We start from the raw sequence: 21,382 nt of genomic DNA on the forward strand, positions 1-21,382 counted from the left end.
GGTGAATCAGAGTGATTTCCTTAGATAATGTTTACCTTTTGGGGGGATCCTTACAAGTGGTATTTAGTCAGTGTCTGAGTGAGCCTACAGTGGACAGATTCTAAAATGACTGTCAGCTAGAATTAAAAAAGATTTGACTTTCATAGGCTTACATAAAATCAGTCCATCACCTTCCTGCCCTACTTCACCAAGACAAAGTGAGTTCTCCCTCTTTTACACACAGCTCTTTTAAGATCTCCCTCTCCAGGCTGGCTGATATTTAGTTTAATCTGATTTTACATGTATTAAGTGCTGAGTGTTGAGACACTCCAAACAATTTATTTGGGGTTTAACCCCTGTGGACAAGAAATTGGCACACCAGGCAAATGATGGATTACTCCTTGGTAGAGTCTCACTTCGTGAAGATCTCAGAGCTTATTGTCCAAATTTAAAAGGCAATACTACCCTATATTTTTAGAATGTGCCCAAAAGTAGGATAGCTGTCTCTGTGTTATCTATATTATTGTATTTTACTTTCTTGTTTGTTTACAGAATTCCTATGTTAATATGAGGAGGAAAATTCCTACTTTGAATGACAGGACTGTAAAGCGATGGATTGATGATGTGGGGACTAAAGAGTGGCAGAGTACAAAAAGGTACACATCATGTGCCTTTCTGCTTGTAAGTAGTATTTCCCAAACTTGTTCTGCAAAAAAGAAGAGATATGAGATGTTGTAGTCCATTCACATGTCAATTCCACAGGACTTAAGTCCTTAAATAAAGCTTTGTTTATTACAGGACTTCTCTGGGTCTGTAATATGCTTATGTATGTTGTGAGTCTCTGAGCAGAAAATATAGTCTACAGTGGTTCCCAACCCTGACTGACCAAGGAACCACTTGTTTGTACACCTCCTATTCACACCTGAACAGTTTGGATAATGCTGCTGGAAACCATAGAACTCCTACCAGCTGTAAAGATTATATTCATACTTGCAAACATTCTCTTTTAGAAATATTTATAGCTATGGCTTTCTATTTCTGAGACATATTTGCACATTATAATTTGTAGAACATAAATGATCAAGAATGATTTGCACTGTTACTTCTAAGATGAGACTTAGTATAGCCCAATACTTTCTAATTTCTGGTAATTTTTTTTTTGTTTTCATTTTATTGCTACCAAACAAAGATAAACAAGTCTTGGAAAGTTGGGTGGGGTAGGAATGTTTACTTTGTCCCAGAAAACATTAACCCTTGGTCAAGCCTTTTCCTCTTTCTCTGTGGCTCCTCTGATATTCTCTCTTTATTTCCCATACTTGCCACTGAAATTTTGAGATTTAGCAAATGGAATAGACTTTTAGATGCCCAAGGTACTATGCATACATATACGAGACAGAGGGAGAAATCTGATTGACAATTATAAGATATTTTATTTGTTACGCCTCATGGTATAAAGAGGCATACTGTACAGAATGCATTGTTTTAACCACTGCCTTATTCCTTGTGTAGGGAAATCAGAGAGATATTTTCATATCCTGCTTGTCTGACTGGAAGTTTTTTAGAGAAAAGGTAATACATACAATAAAATAAAATTCTATTTAAGATATTGTGAAAGACTTGTAAAAAAATTGATTTGAAGGTTAAAATAATTAGCTATGTGTTTATCTCTTTTTAAAAAGTACATTTATTTATTTATTTAGCAAAAGCACATATATGCTTGCTATAGAAAATGTCAAAAATATAGACATGGAACAAGAGGAGAATGAAAATCACCCATACCCCACCACTTAAGAGTAATAGCTAGCATTTATGTACATATCCTTTTTCTCTGCAAATATATTCTTTTACCAAAAATGGGGTAATATTGTTTTATATCTTGCTTTACACTTAATATATTTGTCCATTTTCCATACTATTCATTATTTTTCTATGCATCTTTTTAAATAGCTGCATGGTATTACATGAGAAAGACATACCTTAATTTAATCATTTCCTTATTGCTAGGTATTAAGGTTTCTTTTAGTTTTTAAATACTATGAAAGAACTTCTTTGCACTTCTTTTCCTAAATCTTTGCATAATATTATGTTTATTTCTTTAAAAGAGAATTTTTCAACACTAGATATATATTGTTTTTACAAAGAATGCCTCTCTTTTTAGAAAATGGGTGTATTTGGTCCAGTATAAATGTAATTCATAGGTTGTTAAGATATTCATACGTTTCGCTAATTATTTTCTATTAATATATGAAGAATTTACCATACTTTTTAACTTAGCTTATGTTCTCTAAATAAAGCCCCTTTATTTGTTCCCACTGGCAGTTCATGTAACAGAGAAATGGTCATATTTCTTCAGAAACAGGAAAAACCTGTAATTTTCTTCTGTGACTATTTCTTTTGCTCTAGATAATAAATATTTACCAACTATGCATTTTAGATAATACAATACCTGAGTTAGTCTGACATTATATATATTGTTAATGCAGCCTTAATAGCATTTTAGAAATAATCATTTGTTGTCTGCAACATTTTCAGTTGTAATTGTATTCAGGCAAATTAATATAGTTCTTGTAAATAAAAAAGCAATTTTATTGAAATGAGGCATTTAGAAGAAGCTTTACATCTAAATAGATAATCTAATAAAATGATTTACTTAATTCGGAAGTGTCCTTTGCCATTTATTTATCTATCCATTTATTTTTCTTGCTTCCACAGAATAATTGCAGAAACAATGTCTATTCATGTGGACTTAAATAAAGCAAGAAACACCTTTAAGGAGTTAACCCAAAAGGACTGGATTACTAGCCTGGTATTCTTCGCGTTGTTAATTGGAAAAAGAAAATACTCTAGAGCATTTCTTATGAGAACTCAGCATTTCAGAAGAAATATTTTGTTCAGAGAGATTCTCTGAGACCACATAGTATTTTCAGATTAAGTGAAACTCAGCATTCAGGAGTCTGTCCATTTAGGGCAAAGTAATTGGTGTGGTGATCAGATGGATTACAAATAGTCCAACTAGTTCATTTGTGCACACATACATAATACACACACACACACACACACAATAGAGTTTTTTTCAAATTATGGCTTTAGAAAGATAAGTAAAGATTTGTTGAGATTGGCACACTAGGATAAGAGCATTTTATATGAAATTATTTTAAGCATAAATATAGATATGAGAATAATTTTTCTGATAGGAACATTCTCCTCACCAAGAAATTGGCTGGATTCTTCCTCTATGTGTTTTATTCCATTGTACTTCCTTTTCTGTATGTTCAGAATTTTCCTGTTCTTTCTTGGAACTTTCTATCCTTGTTTCAGCACCATAATTACTATTTTTAGGTTTTGTACCCGCACATTCTCCAAACATGTATGCTTCCTTTATGAATTTAGCCTTTATTGATTTTATTTCCCTATTCTGTTGTACTGGTTAATCTAGGGATAGTACTTTCTATATTATTTCTTCTCTCAACCTGGTTCTTTCTGGATCTCACTCTCGTTTCTTCTTTTTCTCTTTTTCTCACTCTCATCGTCTCTCCTTCCCTCCTCTTCTCCTTGCTTTTCTCTTTTTCTGTCTCTCCTTTCTATCGTTCTCATTCTCTTTCCCCCTCAGTTTTGCTCTTTTCTTTCTGCCTTCCTGTCACTCTCCCTCCTCTCAGTTCCCTCACCTGCTCTCTTGCTCTGTCTGCTATAATCAACATTCTGTATCTTAGCTGCAAATTCTCTCTTGTACTCCCTTTTCTCATGGGAAGATGGAAAGTTTGATTCTGCTGACTTTGGCAGAACCATAATCCAAGAGGGATATGAGGTGAAAATGGTCCCTGGTAGTCTTAGTTTCCTAGGTATGCTCTGACAAATACCACCCAATAGTTTGGCTTAAACACCAAGAATTTATTGTCTTACAGTTTTGAAAGCTAGAAATTCAAAATCCAGATATCATCAAGTTCATGCTTTTCTTGGAGTTGGTAGGTTTTGGTGATGGCAGTCCTTCATCACCTGGCAATCTCTCACTCTTCTCAGACTTCTTCAGACTTTTCTTCTGACTTGCTGCATTCAGATTTCCTCTCTTTATGAAGCCTCCAGTCATATGGATTAAGACCCATCCTGATTCCATTTGGCCACACCCTAACTAATAAAATCTTCAAAAGGCCCTACTTACAAATGTGTTTGCATCCACAGGAACGTGGATTAAGACTTGAACCAGTCTTTATGGGGAACATGATTCAATCCCCATCATTAACTGTGCAGCATCATGACAATTTCAATGAACACCTTTGTTAGGGTTCTGTAGCACTTAGTGCTACCTGTAACATTACCCTAAGAACAAGTCTGTGGACTAATTTGTCAACATTTGTTCTTGCTCATTTTCTAATGATTATTTAAAATCCTTCTGTCGAGGCCAGTTTTAACTTTCTTTCAGTAAGGTTCAGAATCAGTGTTACTGAATAGAGCCATGGAAAGATCACTAAAAATAGAAGGCCATTTTTGCACCTATGAGGGGAAGAAGTTGGACCAATTTATAACAAAGGTCCCTTTCCATGTCCTAATTTTACCTTGGTCGTGCCAGAAAAATAACATATAATGTACATGTGACATAATCATTGGGCAGTGTTCCATTGCTTCAGAAAGGTGTAGTTGGATTAGAAGACTTGTAACATTTCTTCTATCTTGAGTTTCTGTAATGAGTACTCTTGATGAAAAATGAAAAAGACATGCCCCTTGTCTTTTAGAAGCCCTTGGTAAGGGAGACGTACATGCAGATGAAGTATGAAGACTGGGTTTGTTTTACACTCCACTGTCTTCCGTAGTGCCTAGTTTAGAACTTAGTATATGTACAATAAATATTATTGAATGAATGAATTCATTCAACACGAAGGCAGTGAATGATCACCTCTAGCCGGAGTACTCAGAACCAGCTGTCCAGAGGAAGTAGGAGTTTGCCAGTTTCCTCCATGGGGAAAGACATTCCAGGCAGCCAGGAAAGTATGCATCAAGGCACAGAGAATGAAACAATGCAAATGGCTTGATAAATCCAAAAAAAAATGGCCCACTTTAAGGGTTTGGGGGTGGAGGAGGGAGGTTTGTGGGGTGAGGCTAATGATGAGTAAAGAGGTAGGAGGGATGTGTGCCATTGATACATGTTAAGATAGTTGTCAAGTAGCATACTACAAGGACCAAACCTCATAGGAGGCGCCCAATATAATGTCTTGATATAAAAATAGAGATCATTTTAAGAATTTCTATATACTGAGATATCATTTATCCAATGCCTCATTATACTTTAGTGATTAGGAGTTTGAGTTTTAGAGTCAGATCCAGGATACACTCCTACTTAGCTGTGTGATCTTCAGCAAGTTACTTAATTTCTCCAAGGTGTAGATTCCTCATCTATAAAATGGGATTAAGGTTATTTTCTATATTCTAGAGAAACTGTGAGGATTAAATGACCCAATATAGATAAATCACTTAGCACACTATGTGACATATAATAAGTACTCCACACATATCACTTTATCTTTTCAGTAGGGTTTTTTTCAACAAAAGTATTACTATCTGAGCAGACATATCAAATAGAAATTCAGAATTCCATTTTATTTTTCCCTAACAGTTGTATTCTGAATTGGAGAAACTACAAGGAGGTCAGAAGGGCTAGAAAACTAGGATTTATTGTGGAGGGAGTTTATGATATGACTGGTGCTTTTATGAGAAAAACTAGGAAACTATGTTGATTTTTAGTTTTAGTTATTTTTGTTTATTGTTTGTTTTGTGTGTGTGGTTTTTTTGTTTTTGTTTTTGTTTTTTTTTTTTTGGTTTTGCCTCTTTTTTTTTTGGTACTGATACAGTCTTCTTCTAAAAAAAAAGTGAGGTGTGTGATATTTGATAGTTGGAGGGTAGAATGTAGTACTTATTGCTGGAAGGCTGGCTTATTAGTTCTGAATCCATTGTTTATTCAGTGTGACTCTTGCACATGTAATTTCTTTTTGATCTCTCCTTCATGTAACCCCAACAGTTAAAATGGGAGAAAAATTGTCACGTATTTACCTCAGGCATTTGGGAGGCTAGGTGACATGGGGTTTAAACATGGGTTCAGAAGATCTAAAGGATTATTTTCAATTTCATGGTGTTTTATACAGTAAGTTGCACCCAGTTCCTTTTGTGTATTGAGTACCTTTTCCCTGTTACTTTTTGACTACAGATAACCACATGTCTCAGGAATACTCTTCTCAGAAATCTTCCGTTTTGTTCTCCATTCCAAGAAGCTTTAGAAGTTTTCGTCCTGCTCCCAGAATGGCCTGAGATGTATGATTCTGACAACTGGGAGAGCCTAGTGGTTCCATTTGCAGAGGCTGTTTGTAAAATGAGTGACCAGTCTTCAGAGATTCTGGGTAAGAATGATTATTTACATTTAAAAATTTTTTCATATGTATTTGAAGTACAAATACAATAGAAAGACATGTCTTGCCTTCTAGTAAAGTTATGGCAAAATTTAAATGTGATTGTAAATGTGTTCATGTTTTTTAGTTTGTATTCTTGGCATATTCCAAAGTGGCTGTAATGATTACTGTGTGTGTGGTCATCCAAAATAGATGGTTTTAGTACTTTTTTGTAATTCTTGGGATGATGCATGTAAGGCTTGGTCATAAAGTCTTTTGTCCCCAACTTTTCATTATGAAAAATTTCAGATACATGGAGACTTGAAAGAATAGTACAATAATAGTGCTAACGTGTAGCCATATGTAATTTATCTCTCTTTATGAACAAGTTACATTTTAGTTTTGCTAAACTATTTGAAAGTTGAAGATTTCTTGACATCTCACCCCTTACACTTCAGCATGCATCTTCTAAGAATATGGTATCCTATACTCCCACAACACCATCACACCTAAAAAAAGTGATCAATAATTCCATAATATTATCTAATATTCAGACCATATTCACATTTCTCCATTTGTCCCAAAAGGTATTTTCAGCCTTATTTTTTTAAGAGTCCAGATCAGTTGTCTTGTAGAATGTTCTATATCTAGATTTGTCTGGTTTTTCCTCATTTTCCTATGTTTCCAGTACACTGGGAGTTAGGTCTGGGGACTCGATTAGATTATCACAAAGTTTTCGACATACATACTATATTCAGCCCAAGGAAGTCCATTATTTCTTATGTTTTACTGAATCTAGATGGCTTCATCTAGATGACTAGTGATGAAAAGCTATTTTGAAATTTTTGGTTTGTTTTTTAATGCTTTTAAGAGTTAAAAACAAGCTGGGAGCACAAAAAGAAAACTGTGCAATCACAAACTGTCCTTGATCTAGTTTTTAAAGACAGTTATGTTTTTCCATCTGGGCAGAAAATATGATTAATTTTGCCTGTGTTTTTCACAAATTAACTAAATCAAGTTTTTAGGTCCTTGAACTGTCAAGGAATTTTTTCTAGGACATTACATTCTAAACTTTTAATTGCAATTGTATTTATTCACTGAAAAATTTATTACAATGTGTTTTTCTAATTGTGATATATATATATTAAATATTGTGTCATCAGTCTTAGAAAGTATTGACTATTTTTTCACCTTCCAGAATCCAAGAGAAACTATGTGCTATTGATATATTTCCCCAACAATTATATTTACCCTCTTTGTATCCCTCAGAGAAGCACTGGGTATCTTTGCCAGAACCTGCTTTCAGCAAGCTGGTCCAGATGCTTAAAAGAGCCATCATCTCTCAAATGAATTCTTGGACTGAGAGTGCTGAAAACATCTGTAATATTAGAGCTCTCCTAGAAATGCTGAAAAGGTTGCACAGGGTAAGGGTTTATTTAGAAACCCACATATCTTTATTTGGCAATAAAAAGTCCCTGGTTTTCAAATGGCCTGTATCTTAAGCAGACGCATACTAAATATTCAAAATTTATATTGCTAGTTTTAAATTTTGTCTGTGTGTATTATTATACGTACAAAAGTATGCTTGATGTCTATATATAGTTGGAAGAAAAGTAACTTTAAAAAATCAGAGTACCCACCATCCATGCTAAAAAATAAAACACTTCCGGTACTTTAAAATGCCCCACGGATTGCAGACCCCACCCCCTCCACCTCCCAGAGGTAGCCATGCTCTTCTTTTCGGTGATTTTGGGGTAATCATTTCCTTGCCCTTCTTTATTATTTTATGACTCTATGTATCTATCTTTAGAAATTATGTTTTTTCATTTTGCTGTTTTTGAACTTTATATGAATGGAATATATGATTCTTAACAGTCAACGTTTATTTTATAAATTTATCTGTATTAATGCTTATAGCTGTATTTTATTCATTTTCACTTCAACATGACAGTCCATGGTATGAGTATACCATAGTTTACTTATCCATTCTACTGTTAATGGATATATGTGCTGTTTGCAGTTCTTACTTTTGTTCTGTTTTGGTTTTGCTTTTGCTTTTCTCCCCCCTCTTAGAAAACAGGCTGCTCTGAACATTAGCATACATATCTCTTGGTATTTGGATGTCAATAATTGTTTTTTAGTTTGGAATTTATAGGTTGTAGGATATGTGTATAATCTTCTTTACAGATAATGACAAACTGTTTTCTAGAAGTGTTTGGACAAATTTAAATCCCCACTAGGAGTATATAGCAGTTCCTTTTGCTCCCTATCTGATTTTAAATTTTTGAAAATATTTTAAGTATAAAATGGTACTGAATTATGGTTTTAATTGCATTCCTCTGTTTCTAATACATTAGAGCATCTTTTCATATTTGCAGTTGCAATACTCGGTTCCTTTTCTGTGAAATGCCTGTCCTTGACTATTGCCCACTTCAAATGGGTTGTCTTTTTTCTTACTAATTTTAGGAGTTCTTTACATTTTGGATACTAGTTCATTGTCAGTTTTATGTGTTGCAAATATTGTATCCCAGTTTGTAGCTTGTCTTTTCCCTTCATGGTGTATTTTGATGAACTCACATTCTTAATTTTAATGTAGATAAATTTATCAGTCTGTTCCTTTATAGTTTTTACTTCATTATGTCTTGTTTTAAACTCTTCCCACTCCAAGGTTTTAAATTATCACCCTGGATCAGGGGTGAGCAATTTTTTTTTTCTGGAATGGCAAGATCATAACTATTTTGGGCTTCATGAACCATATGCTTTATGTTGCAACTAATCAACTCTGCTGTTGGAGTGCAAAAGCAGCCATAGACTACATAAATGAATGGACATGTTTGTGTTCCAGGAAAACTTTGTTGACAAAAATAGAGAGCTGGATTTGGCTCTTGGACTATAGTTTGCTGACCCCTGCCTTAGAGAGTCTTCTAATAGGATTATAGTCAGGGCCCAGAGCAAGATACAAATGGAGGCTCATATATCATATATCTATCTCTTTCTCTTGAGTCTCTCTCTTCATACTCTATGTCTAATATTTAAAAAGTTAAAGATCTAGCTAACTAACTATTAAGTAAAATATAATATACCCTATCTAAGCACCTTGACAGATGAACCTTATTCATGACAGGGGAGGCCAGGTTTGAATTTAAAAATGTTGGTCTCTTCATAGAGACCAACATTTTCTGTACTGGAAAGTAGAGTCTTAGAGCCCTCCCAAGTCTGGGGCCCTGTGCCATTCTCTTCCCACCCTGATTCTGTCCAGCACAATAAGGGGTATCACATGTACATGTTGGAGCCCTTCTGTCCAAACTACATCCCCTCCCCCTAACAGCTGCTCCTTAGCCACCTCCAGAGTCTAGGAGTGTGCTCACCAGTGGCACAATTCAGTCTCAGAGACCAAGCTCTGAATAGGCCAGTGCAGATAGTGGATGCTTGCTTTGAGCAGTTTGAGTGTGGTATTCTGGGTCTTGGGTGTCTGGAGACCAGTCTAGAAAGGGATGTGTGGCTGTGAGTAGACATGTCTCCTTGGCTCTGCAGACCCCTTACCCTGTGGGAGGAAGGCCAGGGCAGGAACTTTTAAATTATGGTCCTAAAGTAAGAGTCTACTCTCTCCTAAGTCTAAAGGGACTGTTTATTTTAGCTTTGTCTTTTACAATTTGATGTTTAATCCAATTTGAAAATTATTTTAACTTTATTTTTATTAATTTCCGTATGAAAAATAATTACACTAACACCATTTATAGAAAGTCTGTCCTTTCCCCACTGATGTGCAATGCAAATTCTGTCATAAATCAAATTTCCATATATGGGATTCATTTCTGGACTCTCTATTTTGTACTGTTGGTCATTTTGTACATGCTGATTCCAGTACCATACTCCCTTAATTATTGGAGCTCAATAATAATTGTTTGTGTCTTGTAAGAAAAGTACCCCTATCTTGTTCTTGAAGCTTATCTTGGCTATTTTTGTTTCTACTTGGTTCTTCCATATAAATTTTAGAGTCATGTTATCAAGTTATGCACCCCCAGCTTTGTTGCATTTCTCGAATTGGCCCTTTGACTATACAGCCAGGAGTGGTTTTCAGAAGACCTTCTCCTAAGAATCATTGATTCCAGGTCTGGATAGGCCATCAAGGTCAAAAACTCTTGGTCACTAATGTTCAAAGCATCTCCACTGACTGATAATTAGCACTATGCTATGGTGTTCATGTGCACATCATAATAATTCTGATTGTCTCACGGGATGAGGGGGATAGAAAATTTCCCCAGGGTTTAATAAGGAAGTGTTCCACATATTCTGTGGTAGAGGAAGCATCTATAAATAACATATTGTTAAGCTCTGAAAAACAAGACTGGAAGAATTGGGCTCCAGAGTACTTTGGATTCATATTATACTGCGTTTTCTTCCTTTGCAATTAAAGTTCCTTAAACATTTTTCTATGAATCAAAAAGTAGAAATTTATCATCATAGCACCATAGATATTCTTTATGTTCATGAAAATTTGGGGCTTTGCCAATGGAAGAATTGGATAGGACTTTATCCTCATCATTAAAAGAGCATTTGTCTTGCTGTTTATTCTGATAATCTAATTAATGGCCATTAAAAATTGTCTAAATATAAAACTTTCATATTTTATTTAAGGTAAACCAGGCTAAATGTTACCTACCTGAAATTACTTTCAGCATAAATGAACTCTCACACTGGCTCAATTTTCATACTGAAGTACGTAAAAGGTACTTGTTGAAAATGGTAAGTATGGCATATTTAAAGGGAGAAACTAATAATCAGTGGGTTAATATAGCATTTCTGCTGTAACTTTCTATATGAGTTTCTGATAAACATTGCACTCTGCAAAATTGTGCAATAAAAATATCGCGGCTTATGGGAAAACTAAGAAAAAACTAAGAAAGACCCCTCAAAACTCATGCAAAACTCATGCAAATTTGCAACAAGATACCTGGGAAGATAACTTGGATCACTGAAGACTTACTTGAGAATATGAAAAATGCACAAAAGCCAATGGGTAGAAATCTATCCATACTCCAATTAGGGAAGGACTAGTGGTACTGAGATAATACAGATGCAAAAAGAGCTCTGAGCCCAAGACTGCTGAGCTGGGCACAGAAGACAGCACAGCTCCCCAGGAGCCAATAGCTGGCTGTATAGGGTTGTGACTTTGTGGAGGGTGCCCTGGGTGCAGATAATCATTTTTTATTTTCTTAAAACACAGCTAAAGGGCTCATCTGAAGTATTTTTCCTTCTCTCTGAAGGTTATACTTTTACTCCATCAACCCTTACCCAGCAAAAATCATGTATGAGCGAACCAGCTTTCCACATTCTTTCATGCCCCTGTTTACTAAATACATCTGAGCTAATTCACATTCATAGAAACACAGGTTGCAGCAAAGCAGACTCTGGGAAAGTGTCCAAAGTTTATAATTAATTGCTAAAATTAACAGGTTTTTAAAATACTAGGCTTATATACTTTCTATTGATAAACACGAAGCTCATTTTCTTACAATTCTACATCCCTAAATACTATAGATCAGCAAATTTGGATTGCTTTGGCTTGAAGTACGAGACCTTAAACCATTAAGTATTTAAGGCTATGATGTAAGATGTAAGATTTCTCTATCCTTTAATTTATCAAAACCATTGTCATTTCCATTTTTTAGGAAACTTCAATAAAGAACCCATGTCCTGTCATATTCAGTCACTTTCCATTTATTTTTAATATTCTGTCAAAAATTAAACTACTATATGCAGACTTACTTTTTAAAAAACAGGTATGTATGCCTATTTTTATTGTTTTCATTAACATAACTCACATGCTAAATATCTTTTTTATGCATATGACATTTGAGGGTAATGAGAGAGATACCCACTGGTGAAACCAATGGTCATAGCATTCAAAGAGCTTAAACTCTAATGAAGAAGGCTAGGTAGACTGTCGTACATTGAGTTGGCTCAGCCTTGAGGCACATTAGGGCTTCAGTAGCAAAAGATAGAGCTTGGGCAACTGGCCTACTTGTAGGGCTTTTACCTGAAGTTGTCAGTCTGTGTGAATAGTATTCAAAGAGGCACAGCAAGCTTGGGCTTGTTTGGGATTAACTCCAGTACTGAAGGAGGTCCAGTCCAATGAAAAAACATAGCAACAATAATAGGGATGGCAGAGGATTCCTGAAGTCAGAATGCAAAGACATTATGGCCTGTAGGCCCCTTAAGATTAGGACCCCCACAAATGCTTGGAACTCTGTGATAGTATCATAATAAAGTTTGTAAAAAGTACCCTGTTTCAATGTGCTGTTGCCAGCCAAGTCAGTTCTGTCTGTCAGCCTATCCAGCAAAAGTGGTTTTGAATGTAAAATTGGACATTTGAAAATGCCCAGGGAAATGTGTCAGATAACCTCCATTTCACTGAATTTTCATAAGAATTAGGCACATAAATATAGAAAAGCATTCAGAACAGCACCTCACATGAAATAAGTGCCCTCAAATGTTAAAGCTGTTATTATCATCATCACTTTTACTGTTATATATGCAGGATGTGTATACGTATGCATTGTATTCAAATATGTTACAAAAGTAGATACTTTACATAAATTTGCATTTACCATAATAAAGCAAAGCTTATGTTAAAAAACAAGTTTTTTCCCCCTTTTTTCTTAAGGTTATAATTCTGCTCCTACTAGCCCATCAACCCTTGCCCAGCAAAAACCATGTGTGATTTAATGACATAGTTAAATTGATTTATTATTTCTGCATATGGCCGTTAATGAAATATATAACAAAGGAAGGTAAAAGAAGAAAAAGATACAAGAACTCTTTTTTTATTTTGTTTTGAATTCTTATAACCTATTGCCCTGTTTTTAAATAAGCTTCCAGTGACAACTTTAAGAAAATTGGTATTTGATTGTTCTTTGTTTTGCTAAGAGCCACAGGCTTTAATAACCCCAAGTTGCCATTTGGCCTCAGAATAGACAGCCCCTTCTTAGATTAACTATCCTCTAAGAAATCTTTTCTGTGAGTTTTCCTTCTAAAATGTGATATCCTTGGAGAGTTCTCTCATACCTCTTTTTTTTTCGCTGCAGTCTACTTCCTTTCTAAGTACCTGAACTTCCCTTCTGAATTAAATTATTCTGGTGCAGTGTACTCTTTCTTTGGACACTAATCTATCCCTTAGGCTATTGATAATAATTAGATTTTGTAATTTAAGTATTAATAATCATGTTTATAAGACAAAATGGTCCAGTGGAACCTGCATTTGGTCATTTACCTGCTCACCCAGGTTGGCTCCACAAAGCTTTCTATTCCATAGAACCCATTTTTCTTCTTCTTGCTGAAAGTGAATACTAAACGTATGGCTTTTCTCCAGTGGTATAGCCAAGGCCCTTTTCATAAATGTTACATGCATTTATAAACTAAACCAATATGACCAATATGTTCTACCTTAAAAATTTCTACATAGAGAGGGCAAATGACAAAATGAAGTGAAACATTTCCCATTTTCTAGGAGAGACTTCTTAAAAGCTTGTCAGGAACTGCAGAACAAGAGGGGTCCGAATCATCTTTGCTGCCCTTCTCTGATCTAACAGTCAGAAGAAGTCACTTGACTGAAGATGTTTTGAATCAGCTGAATCAGTTTGAGAATGAAGACCTGAGGAGAGAGTTATCGGTAAAGTGTTAATTCTGACTTAATATTTTTGCTTCTGAGAGAGGAAAGACATAAAAGAATATAACAAAAGGTCTCCTAAGGGGAACATTATCTCCCTTTGCCACTGAGGTTGTCTGTCTTTGGGTTTTAGATGGTGGCTGTGGGCACTTACTCAGTACAGTTGGACTAAGGAACAGTGGATGAAATGGTTGTTCTCTCTAAGCTGGCTCAGGTAGAAAGTCCAGGATTAGCCCTAAGAGATCTAGTCCCTCCTGAGGGCTTTATTGACTACAGTTATTTTGGGGTATAATTGTAGATATAACCATGTCTGAACATTCATAAATTCATGAATGATTTTTGGTTTATTTACCATATAACTTGTCTTACTAGGTAGATATTTGACACACAGGGTAATAATAGTCACTAGTAGATCTTTGAATGCTTTCCTTGTGCCAGAAACTCTTTTAAATGCTTTACACTTACTGATTTTTTTCCTTTCAGCATCACCAAGTAGTAGGTTCCATTTTGCCCCCATTTTACAGATGGTAAAACTGAGGTACAGAACTGCTAGGCAATATATCCACTAGTAACACAGCTAATAAGTACCAGAGGAGGATTTGAACCCCACCATTAGGTTCCTGAACCCCCACTTAATCAAGACAAATAATGATTTACCTGATAATATTTGAGTGTTTTTGATAGGAGACTCCAGTTTATCATGTGTCCTACTCAGAAACACTGACTTTACTAAAGCTCAATGTACAATTTTAAAAGTATGTTGTGGCCTGAGCCTGATGTGGACAGAGGAGTCTGGGCCCAGAGCAGAGATTCCCCCAATCCTGTTCCTTCTGCACATCCTTCCTTCCCAATGTCTTCCCAGCTGACTGTGCTGAGGAGTCCACTTCACTCAGCTGGGTCACTGATGTTGAGGAACCTCAGCCCAGTTTCAGGGATTCAGCCAGATGGATGGGAAAGGGTATACCTTCCAGCGGGCCCCCAACCCACCTTTTCTGACTCAGACCTGGGAAATGTCTGGGGGTTCAGTTCCCTAGACTGTTGCTACCTCCACAGTGAGGATCAAGCTTTGACCCCACAGGACCCACCAAGGAGGCGTCTGTAGCTCTGGGATATCTTGCTGGTCCACATGCTTATCTGGTTGTGAGTGAAAACCCAGAGGAAGACAGTTGTCAGCTGAGCTATTGACAGTGCAGCCACTGGAGTTAGTGAACTTGAAAGATGTAGTTATCGACTGCACCCAGGAAGAGTGGTCCCTGTTGGACAGATCCCAGAGAAAGTTGTTCAGAGATGTGATGCTGTAAATATCAGTCATCTTGTCTCACTGGGACCTCTGGTCTCCAAATCAGATGTATGTTCCCACTTAGAGCAAGGAGAGAAACTGTGAAGAGAAGGAATTGGGTTTTTCCAATCCCAGAATTCAGGCAGACAAAATGGTCATTTGAAAAAAGAAACATTATAAATGCAACTAACTGCAGGAAAGACACAGCTACAATCATGTTATTGAAGCAGAATTCTCATACTCAAAAGAATGGCATTATATTTAATGAATTGCCAGATTTTACTTGCAGATCCAGAGATGACTCACAATGGAAAGAAACCCTACTTCAACAATCTCATTAGAAAAGCTTTCTGTGACCAGTCGTCTGTTGAGAAACAAAAGCAAATATACACTAGAAATAAACAGTATGAATGTCTTCTAATTGGCAAATCCTTTACTCAGAGCTCTGGCCTTACACATTAAAATGGAACCCTCACTGAGAGAAACCATATGAATGCCATCTATGTGGGAAAACTTTCACTCTATATTCGGCCAAGAGGCAACATGAGAGAACTCACACTGGAGAAAAACAATATTAATGCCACCTAAGTAGGAAATCCTTCACCCATTATACGATCTTTAGACAACATGAGAGGAGTCACACTGGAGAGAAACCCTATGAATATCATCTATATAGGAAAGCCTTCACTTGCTGTTCTCATCTGAGACATGAGAGAACTTACACTGGAGAGAAACTATATGAATGCCATCTATGTGGGAAAACCTTTACTCTTTGTTCTTATCTTAGAGTACATGAGAGAACTCACAGTAGAGAGAAACTGTATGTGGCCGTCCAAAGCCCAGGCACCTTCCTGAAAACCTTTAGCCAAGGACAATGGTCAAGAAAGTAAACAATCTCCCTGGAGGGGGAAGGATGTAAAAATGGCATTGACTTTATCTTAGTCTTAAACACTAACTTTAGTAAAATATTAGGTGTTAGGCCCCTTTAATGATTATAATAGAGACTCAATGTCCTCATACTATATGGAATGCCTTTGTTCTGAAATAATGTATTGCCACATGCATTTCTGTTCTGGAAGCCAGCTGCCACCCGAGAACTTTTCCTGTTCTTAAGTTCCAGTTAACCCATGTCCTTTTCTGTGCCTGGGGTGTTTTTTGGACTAGCAGCCGTACTGTCCCAGGTTCTGTGTAAACTGGGTCTGGGCCCAATACCATATGACTGCCATCCATGTGGGAAAGCCTTCACTCACTGTTCTAACCTGACACAACATAAGAGAACTCACACTGGAGAGAAGCCATATTAATGCCATCGATGTGGGAAAGTCTTTAGTCAGTGTTCTTCCCTGAGATGACATGAGAGAATGCACAGTAGAGAGAGATCTTATGAATGTCATCATTATGGGAAAGCCTTCAGTTATCATTCCACCTTTGGAAAACATAAGAAAACTCACTCTGGAGAGATACCATGAGAATATCATCTATGTGCAGAAACCTTAGTTTATTTCTGTAACCTTAGATAACATGACAGAACCCAAACTGGAGAGAAACCCTATGAATGCCATATATGTGAAAGGCTTCAGTCAATATTCTGACCTTAGATGACATGGGAGAACTCATACTATAAATGTTTTGTATATGGAAGAGATTTTGGCTCTGGAGTTAACATTTTTTTATGCAATTTTATTGAGATATATTCACACAGCATATAATTCATTCGAACTATGTAATCAGTGGCTCACAGTATCACCATATTGTTGTGCATTCATCACCACAATCAATTTTAGAAAATTTCCTTGAGTTAACCATTAAACATGCTAGAAAACTCTTTGGGAAAACACTGTACTCAATCTGGTAGAGCTTTTAGTCATCCTGACTACTGTGTCAGTGTAAGCTGATTTATACTGGAGAGGGTCTATGTAAATGTCACCCATGCATAAACACCTTTAGTAGATGGTCTGACAATATACAACATGAGAGAACACATACATGTAATGTAAGTGAAAGAGTCTACATCCACTGCTCCACCTGATAGAGAGACATGTCTTTACCAAAGGATGAAGCCCCTTGAGAGAATGCCAGATAATGCATGTTGGAGATGTTATGAAAAATCACGCAAAATCATCTATTCATACAGCAACACTTCTAGGGCAAGTGTGAATTCACACTGTATAAAACTCTTATCAGTGCCATGAATGAAGGCATGTTTTCAGTGATCACTAATTCCTTAGCATTAATATTTTTATGCTGAGGAATCAACAACCCTAATGTCAATTTAGGAGAATCTTCAGCTGGATTTTACATCAGAAAATTCATAGGGTTACATAAATACTTTATGTGAACCTTTTATCACTTAGTTCTGCAAAGAGTCAAGAATTTTGATCAAGACTTACTATTGAAATTATGTAGGATAACAATGTAGAATTGTGAAGTGTCATTGGTATTATACTGAATGATGAATTTTGTAAGAAGTAAAATGAAGTGAGATTAATTCCATAGATTAGTACTTGCATATTTATAAGCAACAAATATTGTTCCTGAAAATCTAATATGTTGGCCAAGTCCTAGTTTTGTTTTTATGCAGTTCTAAACAAAAAATATTTGGATCAATCAGAAAATAACTTTGAATGTTAGCTCATACACTTAGAATATGAAATTATGATCCTTAACTATTACCTTGGTATTATGAATGTTCATGGTGAGAATGAAAACATAGAAGTAGGTATTATGCTGAGGTTTGCATGTAGAATTGACATTTCCATATATTTTGCACACAGATAGTTTTATAAATCTAGAAAACTTACTATGTGATTCTAACTTGTGCTAGCAAGCCAGTTGCCACTCAGTTATTTTAATTCCACTTTAATATTTCGTTCATCCGTTTTAAAATACAGGTAACATTTGATGAGCATTTACCATTTTCTCTACTCTGAGACATTAAAAACATTTTTTAATCAGGACTCTTGTAGGTTTACAGAAAAATCATGCAGAAAGTACAGAGTTGCCAAATGCACACCCCAACACCACACACACACATACAGAGTTTTCTTTATTTTCCCTATTTATAAATATTTTGCATTAGTGAAGTACTTTTTAACAATTGACGAAACCATACTATTATAGTTACATTATTAACTATAGTCCATAGTTTATAATAGGGTTCAGTTTGTGTTGTACTATGGTTTGTTTTGTTTTTAATTTTTATTCTGATAACATTTTAGAGCCTAGAATTAATCATTTAACCACTTTCAAGGATACAATTTAGTGGTGCTAAATATATTCACAAGGTCTGTGAGGCATTTTACAGGTTCTAGCCATTTAATCTTTCTGATAATCTTGTGGGGAAACTGATTGAGAGATCAAGCCCCTTGTGCATAGTAAGGGGGAGGGCAAGTTTGACACCTGATCTTATGAAGATTTTGAACATTTCACTGAGGTTTGAAACATGCATCTCTAGGGGAAAGGAGGACACATTCATCCAAATAAAGAGGCCTATAAGAGGGGCTTTTGGGGGATGCTAGTGGTATATCTGGATAGAAATGTTGAGCAGGCTTTGGAATCACTGTCTTTCTATCAGGAGAGAGAATGTATATGAAGTTGAAATGTCTGAAAGTGATAAATGAAGTTTAAAGAGAAAATGAGCATTCAGGGAAAGAGCAGAGAGAAAGGACAGAAATAACACTGATTGAGCCTCAGGAAATTCTGGTATTTGGCTGCAGGAAAAAAAAAGAGAGAAGGAAAAACCTGAAGAGTGCTGCATAAAAGAAAGCAAGGGAGAAGAGAGTGTCAATAAAGAGGAAATGGTCAGAAGTATAAAATGAGTTAGTGAAATCAAGGAGATGAGACGTGAAGAAGTATTGAAACTGGGGGTAAACAGGTTCTTGACCATCTTGGAGAACACCTTTTAAGTAGAGAAGTGAGTTTGGAAGCTGGTGTACATTCTTCTCTAAGTTTGGCACGCTAGAGTAGATGGAGCCAGGAGCTGGCAGTGTGTGTATTGGAAGCAATGGTTTTGGGTTTTGTTTTTCTTTTCTCTCTTAGGATAAGGGAGACCTTAACACATTTGTAAACTGAAGTTAAAGTTTCCAAGAAGGAATGGAGGGAGTAATTGAAGGAGCAAAGATTGGTTAAAATGGAATTATCTTGGGGAAGAGTTAGTGTCAACAGGTGGTATGCTGCCTCCTCAAGGAATACACAGCCAAGCTAGGAACTCCATTAAATACCTTATGCATGCTCTGGGTTTTCAGTGTTGTAAAAATCCTAATATTTATATATTTTTGATTTTTTGTCACTATACTTAATGTCCTGATGACTATAATAGTCATGCCAATTGAAGTCAGTTTACTGGCAAAGACCTCAGGTTTTGGGGTTTTACAGACATCAGATTAAATCCAGGCTGTACCATTTAGCTGTTGTGTAACATTGGGAAAGTTTTTTAAACTCTTGAAGCCTCATTACCATCATAGAATTGATGGGGAGATTAAATGTATTATATAAGTAAGATGCTGATCACAGTACCTGCCAAATACTTGGGTCCACAATTAATGTTAGCTTTTACTATTACTAAATGAGATTTAACCTGTAGCAATACAGAGCTCTGAAAGTGATGCATTATTTGCTCTGTTTCCTCAGGTTTCATTTAGGGAAGAAATTGGCAGTAGCTTTGGAGGGGTCAGGACAGAGTTCTTCTACTGTCTGTTTGAAGAGATGAACCAGCCAGAATATGGGATGTTCATGTATCCTGAAGAGGGTTCCTACATGTGGTTTCCTGTCAGGGTGAGTTTTCTTTTTTGCTTATGGTGTCCCATGACAGAAAAGGTGATCGTGTACCACAGCAAATTAGCTTGTCTAAAGTGTTTCATAATAGGAGAGGAATTATTGATACAATTGTAAAATGATCTTCAATTCTAGTAAAGTGATTATTTTCTTTAAAATGGAGTCTCCTTTCCCTTGGTTTCCATGTCTGTTCACGCAGGAAGACGTAAGCAGTAAATGTTTTTAGCATTTATAGACTGTAGAAGAAAAAACGAACCCTTCCTTTCTCAGGCACTTACTTATTCTTTGTTCTAGTTCTCTTTTCTCAGACTTGAATTTGAAGACAAAAGCAATAAAAAAAAATAGTGAAAACTTTAGTTCATAAGGATTCCTGAGCCTAAAGTGTTCTATTCCTTTTATGCTTTTAGTAACCACGACAATGGCAGGGATTTAAATTGACTTAATGACTGAAATTAACCCTAAATATTCTTATCTCAAGCTTTTTGGCTTTAGTTTGTGATTTGATTTTGGGAGAGGGGAAAAAAATATTTATCTAAAATAAATATTCCATTGTATTGGTAAAAATTCATAATACTTTCAGATTTTTTTTTCTCTTTCTTTTCAAGCCTAAATTTGAGGAGAAGAGATATTTCTTCTTTGGGGTACTATGTGGACTCTCCCTATTCAATTACAATTTTTCCAACGTCCCTTTCCCACTGGCACTGTTTAAGAAGCTTTTGGGCCAAACACCATCATTGGAAGACTTAAAAGAACTCAGTCCTGTTTTGGGAATGTAAGTGAATATAGTTCCTTTTTCGTGTCCCTATCTAATATATATTGAGATAAGTATTTAAACACACACACACCCCCCAATATTTTCATATTCGACAGTAGCATTCAGGTAATTTAAACCAATCTTTGATAAAAATTGTTGGATAATAATTTAACTTTTTAAAATTAAGAAAATTTTATTGTTTCTCTGACTAATTCTTAATTACTGCATTAACTTTTCAACTTTATCTGTATAGAAACACTCAGAAGTCTTGTTTATTTTAAATGTTGTATTATGAGTTCACCTTTAAAGTGAAAACTGTTATTCCTAAGTTAAAAGGCAAACCACCACCTGGAAAAATATACTGGCAACATTGAATAATATAAAAAGTTAAAATCCCTGCTGTATAAAGTATTCCTACCCATACAGAAGAAAACTTGGCAAAGTATCCAAAGAGGCAATTCACAAAAAGAAGCAATAGAAATAGCTCCTAAATAAAAAGATGCACAACCTCACTGGTGATCAGTGAATGCATGTTAAAATGAGAAGTTAATTTATGC

At 35.8% G+C, this 21,382-nt stretch overlaps 1 protein-coding gene across 2 annotated transcripts in view; it reads left to right on the plus strand.

Annotated features, from left to right (window-relative positions):
* Window positions 1–21,382, plus strand: part of HERC5 (HECT and RLD domain containing E3 ubiquitin protein ligase 5) — a 55,672-nt gene that overhangs the window by 19,056 nt on the left and 15,234 nt on the right. For both annotated transcript variants that reach the window (XM_037830239.1, XM_037830240.1), the window contains exons 9-18: window positions 532–635; window positions 1,489–1,548; window positions 2,692–2,785; window positions 6,173–6,362; window positions 7,620–7,774; window positions 10,989–11,096; window positions 12,023–12,133; window positions 13,861–14,022; window positions 19,928–20,071; window positions 20,677–20,843. In XM_037830239.1, coding sequence (XP_037686167.1) covers window positions 532–635; window positions 1,489–1,548; window positions 2,692–2,785; window positions 6,173–6,362; window positions 7,620–7,774; window positions 10,989–11,096; window positions 12,023–12,133; window positions 13,861–14,022; window positions 19,928–20,071; window positions 20,677–20,843 — 1,295 coding nt within the window. The remainder of the gene's footprint in view (window positions 1–531; window positions 636–1,488; window positions 1,549–2,691; window positions 2,786–6,172; window positions 6,363–7,619; window positions 7,775–10,988; window positions 11,097–12,022; window positions 12,134–13,860; window positions 14,023–19,927; window positions 20,072–20,676; window positions 20,844–21,382) is intronic.

Source organism: Choloepus didactylus, chromosome 3, assembly GCF_015220235.1.
Source record: "Choloepus didactylus isolate mChoDid1 chromosome 3, mChoDid1.pri, whole genome shotgun sequence".
Lineage (NCBI taxonomy): Eukaryota > Metazoa > Chordata > Mammalia > Pilosa > Megalonychidae > Choloepus > Choloepus didactylus.